General features: G+C 28.8%; 1 protein-coding gene across 1 annotated transcript; it reads left to right on the top strand.

Moving 5' to 3' along the window:
* The first annotated feature begins 1,597 nt into the window (after positions 1 to 1,597).
* LOC108689481 lies at positions 1,598 to 5,644 on the top strand. The gene is made up of 6 exons (XM_018196244.1): positions 1,598 to 1,665; positions 1,790 to 1,906; positions 1,972 to 2,062; positions 2,436 to 2,569; positions 4,074 to 4,206; positions 5,588 to 5,644. The coding sequence occupies exons 1-6, from the start codon at positions 1,598 to 1,600 to the stop codon at positions 5,642 to 5,644; spliced, it is 600 nt and encodes a 199-aa protein (XP_018051733.1).
* Positions 5,645 to 10,326: the final 4,682 nt, after the last annotated feature.

The raw sequence follows: 10,326 nt of genomic DNA, 5'->3' as shown, positions 1-10,326 counted from the left end.
CAATTTAATTAATTTTATCTGATAGAAATAATATCAAAAACTTTTATTTATAACACCACTTCGGATAATATTATATAAAGTATATATAAAATACAAATAGTTTCAAGCGTTACGTAAAATATTAATAAGGTATAGATTTCAATACTTTAAAAATACTTTAAAAATAAACACATTTTATTAATACTTAAGATTAAATTTAATATTCAACACTATTTTAAAAGATCAAATGTACCTTGTGAGTGTCCGCAATAGACTGAAACGCATATTACAATAAAAAGCGAGAGGTACGCATGCGCGGCAATCTATCGAATTTCTCTATGTGAATGTTTTTCCATGGGAGATAAACATCTGTTAAATTTCTTTCAATGTAATTAAATCGATCGTTTAATCATATTTTTCTTATAAAACCGTGATGAATTATAAGTACTTTAATTTTGTCACATTAGTGCATTTCGTTTTGCATACTGGCATATTAAGCAATTAAAGTTATTATAATTTATTAAAAGAGCAAAACTGAAATATTTTCAACCAATTGTTAGTTTATGTCCTAAGAATAGAACGGAAAAAGAGAATAGGAAATTTCTTATTTTTCACGATCAAATGTACTTCAGTGTTTACAAAGATGATTTGCCTTGAGACGAAACACTTCAGGCTCAATAGATTTCTTCTACTCGCGATTGGTTTATGGCCTCACCAGAGATCAAAACTTGCTGAAATTCAATTTATCGTACTTTTTACTATTTTAACAACTTTTATTGTATTTCAGGTGGTGATAAGTCATTTTTCATACAAAATAATTAACAGACTAGAATTCGAAAGTTATTAATCACGTTAAGGGATTATTCATTTAATATGAAATTTTCAACAGAATTACTTATTTGCAGTTTACAACATTTTTAACTTCAAAATGTACTGCAGATCTCATTATGAATGTTCTGTCTTCCGCATTTTTATTCATTTGCTATGCGATTAAATATCATTCGTTTTGGGTTAACGCCAATACTGTAAGTTAAATATTTATTATACAGTTTCCAGACAAATATTTGTATTAAATAAATCTTCAAAGATGACACCTATTTAAATATTATATTTTATACGAAAACTGCATAAAATATTATTGATGTAATAGATGACAGTATCACTAGAACAACTTCAGCATGTTTGCAACGAAATAAAAAATAAAAACGAAATTACTATAATAGAAAAGTATGGCCGTATAGGAAAACAGCAAACGATAATAATTACGAGTAAGTATATATATATATATATATATACTTAGATTTTAATGAATTATTAATAAAAGTGAAAAATTTATAAAATTTAAATAAATTTTACTTTAATAAATTTTTAATATTTATGCATATATATATATTATGCACTTTTTAATTCAATGTTAGTATTTGCCGCATGTGGTACGTCTGTTTATCTCTTCTTGTCAATATGGCCTCGCATATTTGATGTAATTCTGGCTATAAACAATTCCCGATCACGCTCTGCAGTGATTTATGTGGCAACAGAATATTTTGTTGATCAAGAAAACTTTTTCTACTTAATTCTTTTGCATACAAATGCCGCCACGTGTATAGGGGTAACTGCAATGGTAGCAACAGGCACGATGTTGATAGCGTACCTCAAACATATTTGTGGAATGTTTAGCATTGCAAGGTAAAATTCAGTAATTCAAATATAAAATTCAATTATACATTTTATAAATAAAATCTATAGTTTGTTTATTCCCAATGAGATATAAAAATATTAAGTACTTACAGAAAAAAATATGTTCATATAGTTTCCGTATTAAGAAGGCAATGGCAATTAATATGCAACAAGATATTAATGAAGAAAAAACGGTTATAATTTATAATGGAATAATATGCGCTATAGACATTCATCGCAAAGCTACAGAGTCAGTACCCATTCTGCAATATCTGTGCTATAACGTGTTCTACTAATTTTGTTTTGTTTCTGAAGGTTTTCTCAAGTCTTTATAAAGAGTTTTGAAGGATCTTTCTTCTGTTTAATAGCGGCCAGTATGGTTTGCTTAACCAGCACTCTTGTGCAAGTAAGTTTTATTTTTTATTATTAAACGTATCTTTCCATGAAAGATACAATTTTCATGATATTATAAGATTAAATAAAAAATCTTTAATTAGAACAGTTATTGAAAAATAATTTTCATTAAAATAAAATCATTGGAAAATTCATGTTTATTCTTCGTTCATCCTTTTTTTATCGTAAGATATGTGCATTATTCGCATACGTATGTCACAAAAATAATACAATTTTCTAATATGCGCAATAAAAAAATAATTTATTATGTAATGCAAACTTTATAATTTGTCCTAAGGAATTACAGAAAAAGTACAAAGTTTCTTGCTTGTAAAAAGTTAAAATACATATAACATATGTTTTATATTACGTTTTATATTTTTTAGATCATAACATATAATAGCGCAGAGCAACTTGTATTACGACTTATATACATAAGTGTCCTCTATATATATATATTTTTGTCCAATTATACCGCACAAGATATTACAGATCACAATGAATACGTATTTGCTACAGTGTAAGAGACATTTGTATACGTTCATACTTAAGTAATTTTATAAATTTTTGTAACAGAAAGCTGAGTTAACAAAAGTATTCAAAAATAATACTACAGAGTGCATCATCAAAATCCGGACAAATTTCAATTTAAATTTTCCGCTATATTGTGCCTCCGCCAGAAATTGTTTCTGGCATCCAAGAAAGCCTGATGCTTTTAGTAAGTAATCATAGTAATCATATTTTCAAAATAGCCGCGAAATCAAATGCGGATAATCGAAGAGCCGCGATCATCGGAGGCCTTCACGCTGGGCACTCAGCAACGGAATTAATTCGGTTCTTTGGATACTCGAAACCGACCATTTATGACAAAATTTGTGGCAATTTTTTCTGCTTTAAAACAGTCGAAAGTTCCAATATATCAACGAATAAGAATTACTCGAAAGAAAAACGCGAGGAATTCCGCAATCATTGAAAGAGGGCTCAAGGGCTGATTTCAGATGACCCAGAGCAATCGTTACGAAAATTAGCATCGATTGGCGTAGGCAAGCCAATGCATCGAATTGTCGAGGAGGACCTTCGATACAAATCGAGCACAATAAAGATACGATATAGATACTCTCTGCCAATGCAAACCGAGTTGTTTGCTGCAATATGCTGTTCTTTGAAAAACAAAACGTTGGGACGAATCAGGTTCTTTTCTGATGAAAAAATTTTTACTATTGATGTCAAAATCAATCGGAGGAATGACCGATGTCTTGCCTACAGGATGTCCCTTTTGTTGTCAGAAATTTCCGATCAATGATCACATGCAAGGTGTTGTGTCCAGTGAGGATGATGTCATGACACAAAATTTCTTTAAAAAAAGGGAAATTGTCACAAAAGAAGTGTATTTGCGCGTTTTGATGGATGTAGTGAAACTGGATGGAAACTGTAGCTTCCGGAAGGCCATATGTTTTTCAGCAGAACTGTGCAATGACTCATACGAGTCACTTGATTCAAAATTGATTCTCAGACAACATCGATGTGTTTTGGTCCAAAGTCTTCTGGCCTCCCAACAGATTTAAATCCCTTGGACTACTATGTATGCAGTCTAGTTGAAAGGATCACAAACAAGTCTCGGCATCTCAATGTGACGTAATTAAGAACCGCTAATGAGGAAGCATTCATCGGCATGGACAGCGCTACATTACGGGTGTATGTGAACGCTTCTGATCGAGAAAAGAGATCATCATTCAAGCTAATGGGGGATATACCGAATAAATGTATTCTACAGGGATTCTCAAGTGCCATATAAAAGGATTTTTTATATCTATAATATTTAATTTTTTTGTATACTTATAATATTTAATTTTTCATTCAAAAAAATTTTGTTGAAAGAAAATGATGGATTTGTCCAGATTTCGGTGACCTGTATTCTTGATGCAACCTGTATTCTTGAACGAACACACTATAACAATTTATACTGTAACAAATTTATTATTTTTACAAGTTAGGTTTTACGTTAAGTTATCATTGTTTTGTAGATATAATGTTGAATGGTATATGGCTCCGTTACACATACAGAAAATGATGTTATTTCTACTGCAAAAGGGTACAAAGGCTTTTCATTTGATCCTCGGTGGAATATTCGTTGCATCTATGGAAAGTGCTGCTACGGTAAAAGACATATATAAAGCTTTTTTCCCAGCGAATATTATTGTTTAATCAAAAATAATAACATTCACAGTCATTCAACATTTTGACTACTTTAGAATTATTTAGATAATCAAAAGTAGCTCAATTAAAATAAGTTGATACTGAAATGTAAATTAGCTGACCTAAAAAAAAAGAATAAAGAACAGAGAAAATTGTTAAATTGGTACTATATATATTCATTTGGTGTGGTTGCATTCACGAATATTATGCAATAAATCAATTTTTCTTATTTGAAAATATATTGATGGATTAATCCGAAAAAATGGATTTTTTTTTAAATTAAATCTCGCTTTGCGTGCAAACTTAGAAACCTATGTGGAACCGCGCTTCGTGTCGAAAATTGTAAACCTTTGAACAATGAAAGGAAGATTTTAATATTAATAAACAAATATTAATATATCGCTGTAAAAGTTCGTAAAACGTATGCATATGTAGTGTAGAGTAGATCATGAAGATATGACCGCAGTACGTGTTTTATCACAGTATTTCGCAATTGTGATAGATTTCCTTATATGGATATAATCGTTAACTTTAACGCTTAATATCTGGTTCCGCATGACAGAACTTTTTTCTATGAGATTCTTTTATTTTATGCAAAAACGAGTTAAATGAGCTAATTTCATCAAAATCGGAAGTGATAGTTCTTCTAAACAATTATTAAAACAATTATTAAAAATCGGTAGATATATTAAAACTTTGGTCTTCGCAGTCATTATATTCTTCAGAGTTTTTGCATTAAATGTCTTTTAATGATTCTTCGCGACCGATGCTAATCGAACGTAACCTAAGTATGGGTATGAGCTGCCAGGAGAATTTGAGAGTTCGCAAAAATCGTACCGATACAATACAACGACCAACGAAAAGAATGATCTAACCAACTCTCTCTATTTTTACAAATTTGCCAATAGCAACATAATTTCCAAACATTTGGTTAATTTTTTATTCTTAGACACAAAAAGAATTTAAACATCAATTATGACACTGTAGTACACTGTAGTACACTAAGATTCAATTATCACCTTGTACTGATAATAATTTAAGTAAACTGCACAAAGACTTAGAGCAGACACCGAACAAAACCAACTTTGAATGTCATTTGTAAATAGGTGGCTCAAAGACAAAACATAGATGACAGTTCTTAAGTCATATTACTAGGGTTACATCAGTGTCATTACTCTTAAAAAAAATGTTCAGCAAATACAATGGAAATATGATTTAACCATCTAACACGAACATCCAATTCAACCCTATATTGTCCTTCCAATATTTTAACAAACATTCTCCACGCAACTTCAATATAGCTTTTTACAGATTGAAACAAATGAAGATATTTTCATTACAGTTGATGGGTACTTCCATATCTTATTTCACTGTTCTCTATTCTACAAGTACGAAATAACAATTGCAAAATAATTAAGATAGGTATGTATAAAAGTAAAAGAAATATGAGAAAATAAGAGAGGAGGAGAAGAAAAGAAAGAAAAATGTAAACTAATTTAATCAATATAATTTACCCTTGATTTTAGGTGTCGTTTCCTGTAAGTATCGTTTCAATTCAACAAAAATAAAATAAATATTTATTTAAAAAATGGACATATTATAAAATATCTATAAAAATATCTATAAAAATATCTATAAAAAAATATAGAATTTAAAACTGACATTATATTAATAAGTCACAACATTGAAATATATGTGTTAGAAGGGGTCGTATCGCATCTGCGAAGTCTATTACCGATTCCCTAAAAAGAAGTATGTATTTCTTTATGGAAAATAAATATGTTGCGAGCATGATTGCTATAATCAAATCGATCATTTAACCATACATCTTTTCTAGAAAAGTGAATTACCATCATGTGTTTTTTTATCTGACAATAATATTTATTTCTGCATTGCATTTAAACTAAGATAAGCAATTCAGCTTAAAATTTATATAAAAAAATATTTTACTGTATTTTAAGTATGTTTATATTTTTAACTATAATTATATTATATTTTAACTATAATTAAATAATTCAGTGACTCGCATAATAAACATTAAAAATATTAAGTTACAATTTCAAGCAATTTGAATAATGACATGAAAGAAACAAGATCTATCAGAAAGGACAATAGATTTTTCATATTACTATAATCTTTTTATTTATAACAATTCAATGTTAATATCATGGAAGATATAATATTATAATAACATATTATTGTAATAAAAATTAAAAAATTAAAAATGTTTAATTTGAAATCATATTAATTTTTCTTTTGATTTTGTATCTCTATTAATTTATAGTATATATTTAGAAAAAGCTAATCTTCAAGAATTTTCTCACTAAATGAAAAAAATACTAATTTTAATATAATACGATATATGAAATTATTTTTTACAGTTTAGAATATTTATGACTCTAAAAATCAGATTTATTTAACAATGTTTACTTTTTGTATTATTATTGTACTATTTACAATCAAATATAATTCGTTTAGTATTAAAATAGAAATTGTACGAGAAAAATAATTATTTTTATATGTTACATATTGTACTATAATAAAAGGTCACACAAAAAGTTCCTGGAGTATTTCTTTTAAAATAGTTCCCTTGAATAGCGCTATAAATGTACTAATGTATGAAAGCATTCCTAGAAATCACGTTCTGACATTTTCAGTGTTTTTATCGCATTTGCAATTGACTTCCTCAATACACAACAATAACCGTTGTTTTTTCATGTAAATCGAAATCTTTCGTCGTGTTAGAAATGTAGTGAGAGGAATGTTTGGAAAAATGGATGCACGAAACAGCTTGATTTCTTTTGCACGAAAACATCTGCAATCGATCATTAGATGTCAAGCAGTATCTTGCCAGACACAATGTTATTGTATAGAGCATTGGCCATATACGTTTTCGCGATTTAGTATCGCTTTATTCCTGTTTCCTATTTTCGCTAAAGAAGTTTTGAAATATTCGTTTGCGCGATAATATAAAATGAATGAAAACGAATGTACTGAAATACCTGTCGAAAAATGATTTTCAGTAATACTTTCAAATACTAACAAATGTTGCAAATATATGCAGCTGCCTAAGAGGACTAGTTTAAATAAAATGTTGTAAATAAAATGTTGTGTAAATTATTAACGTTGTAAGATTAATCTTACACTATTAAAAATGTCATCAAATTTAATATATTTTAAATTAAATTCAACTTTACGATATTAAATTAAATTTAATGTATTTGCAACTGAAAAGTATATTTGTGTACATGAAATTTAGTATACATTTCATAAAATTTTACGAAGATTAGTATTTTTTATTAAAATTTATGTAAATTTGCAAAATTTAATATAAGAAAAAGTTAAATTTAAATACTTATAACTTCATTTTCATTTATAACATTAAATATTTTCAATGTGCCTACTTGAAATTTGCTGCCATTACATGTAACGGAAGTAAATTTCTATTTTTTTTTTTTTTTAACAATTTATTTAGCACTCGATGCAGAAGATGGTATGAAATAGATTTTATTTCACGTGAGAAGCTTGTAGGACTTTCTATCAAGAAATACATTCACAAGTACATTTCTATGAGAAACATCCGTGTAATTTCCTATATTAATGATCGCTTAATTGCTAAAAACTTTTCTTAAAAACTTTTCTTAAAAAAAATTTATTGAATTTCTCACGTTATTCAATAAATACATAGTAAAAAAAATTTGTGTATTTATGTTGAAAATAGTCCAATCACGTTTGTGTTAACAATTTGTGTTGAATTTTTTAACATATTCAAATGCTAATTTAGCGTAATGTGATTATGTTATTTAAAATTTTTTTTGTGAAATTATTGGGAGTACAAATTAGTTCGGTTTTTTGTGCATTTATTTCAAAACAAAATGAATGAACAAATCAATTAAAGTATTGTCCATTGCTGCCTACTACTTTTTCCCATCTCTCAGGCAATTTTCGAATTCCATCTCGAAAAAATAACTCGTCTTTGGAGGCGATCCAATTTTGGAGCCAATTTTCGATTTCTGCTAAAGAAGTGAACCGGTGACTTACTGCATCCTTCGGAACAACCAGTAATCAGAAGGAGCAATGTTCGGAGAATACGGCAGGTGCAGTAAAGTATCCCATTTGAGCGTTTCCAAATATTTTTTTACGACTTTAGCGACATGAGACCGTTGTCATGAAGAAGAATAACTTTATCATGTCTTTGCTCGTATTCCGGCCGTTTTTCTCACAATGCACAGTTCAAACGAATCAATTGTAGCCGATCGCCCGTCATGGAATCGCCAGGTTTCAGCAGCTAATAACATATAGTAAACAAGACTCTTTTGTCCCACCAGATACAGAGCATGATCTTCAAACTATGAATGTTCGACCGTGGTATTGATGTTGAGGTCGATAGCAACGATTGACCGGGCTTAGCGTAGTATTTTTTCTTCTTGGAATTGTCGTAGAATATCCACTTCTCCTCTCCAGTCACAGTCCGATGCAAAAAATTTTTTCTCTGCTATATTTAAATCAGTTGTTGAAAAATCGCAAGTGAAAAATCGCCTTTCAACGTCTCTCGGTTTCAGTTCATAAGGCACCTAATTTCCTTATTTTTGAATCATTCCCATGGCTCTCAATCGTACAGAAACGCTTGTTGAATTACCCCCAATGATTCTGCAAGCTCCTCTTGCGTTTAACTCTGATCTTCTTCGAGTAATGCCTCTAATTCTAATTGTCTTCGAATTTTTTTGGCTGTCCAAAGCGAGGCTTGTCTTCAACGCTGAAATCTCCATCCTCGAAACCATTCTCTACATGATTTATCAATTGGAACAGTGTCACCAAACTTCGATAAGCATTCGATGGGTTTCATCTGTACTTTTCTTCCAATTAAAGCAGAAAATCAAAATCCTCCCGCAAATGCTGCTTGGTTAACACAAAATTCGACATTTCAAACACAGTAAAAATCAAGATTTTTGTATGAAACTCAAAGCGATATAAACTGCATATTATTAGCAGATGTTTAACCTCTCTGAAACCACCAAAATCAGCTGTCATTATGTAGCACTCACAACAGCTGGAGCAATTTTTAGGGAAACGGACCGAACTAATTTGTACTCCCTATATAATCAAATCGACCGCTTAACCATATACTTTTTCCAGAAAAGTGAATTACCATCATATGTTTCTTTTATCCGACAATAATATTTACTTCTATATTGCATTTAAATTAAAATAAGCAATTCAGTTTAAAATTTACATAAAAAAGTATTTTATTGTATTTTAAGCAGGTTTATATTTTTAATTAAATAATTCAGTGACTCGCATAATACACAAAATATTAAGTAATGTGATTAGTAATAAGGCTCATAAATTTTAGAAAACAAAGAAAAAAGAGAGCTACGAGCCAAAAATTATTATATAAAAACAAAATAAAGTAGAATATACAAAAAAAATAATAAAGAAAATGCTTTAAGTTAAAAATTTTAATAAAGAAGCTAGACGTTTCGATCGCGATCGGATCATTTTCAATATTAAAAATATATATAATAAATAACGGTTGGAAAATAAACAAAAACATAATACAATAAATATTTAACTCTCTAAGGCAAATGCTCATAACGTAAAAATAATTATCATTCACAATTATAATGTATTATAATTATATATAATTGTATATTATAATTATAATGTATAACGGAAAGGACGCGATGATAGCAACTTGCTCAAATCAGTTATTATATGCTTATATTATTGCAACTAGTTATTATAATGTCAATGTGATAAAAAGAATAAGTATCCTTCGATTACAAATGAATGAAGAACGCAAATATGATCCTGTAGAAAATTATATAATGTAAGTGAAAATATAGCGCGAGATTGAAATAATGTAACTGAATATAAATTATAATATAACTAAATTATAACGATGGAAAATGAGTTAAACCATTAAAGACTACCATACAAACAATGTAATATGTGAGATAATATTTAGCAAAATTAGCGAAGATTAAGATTGCAAAAATTTTTTTATCAGTATATTAATGGGAAAGTTTTTTAATTATAGCAACAGCTAAAAATAAATATGCATGATCTTTAATGTAACAT

This window comes from Atta colombica, unplaced genomic scaffold (genome assembly GCF_001594045.1).
Source record: "Atta colombica isolate Treedump-2 unplaced genomic scaffold, Acol1.0 scaffold27, whole genome shotgun sequence".
Classification (NCBI taxonomy): Eukaryota; Metazoa; Arthropoda; class Insecta; order Hymenoptera; family Formicidae; genus Atta; species Atta colombica.
The sequence above is the reverse complement of the archived record's forward strand: the minus strand, read 5'-3'. Positions and strand labels throughout refer to the sequence as shown.

Excerpts from the sequence above, each read along its gene's own strand:
- LOC108689481 (XM_018196244.1), top strand. The coding sequence starts at position 1,598 with ATGGTAGCAACAGGCACGATGTTGATAGCGTACCTCAAACATATTTGT. Across the intron at positions 1,907-1,971 it reads ATTCATCGCAAAGCTACAGA|GTTTTCTCAAGTCTTTATAA; the intron begins GTCAGTACCCAT and ends TTGTTTCTGAAG. Across the intron at positions 4,207-5,587 it reads CTATGGAAAGTGCTGCTACG|TTGATGGGTACTTCCATATC; the intron begins GTAAAAGACATA and ends TTTTCATTACAG.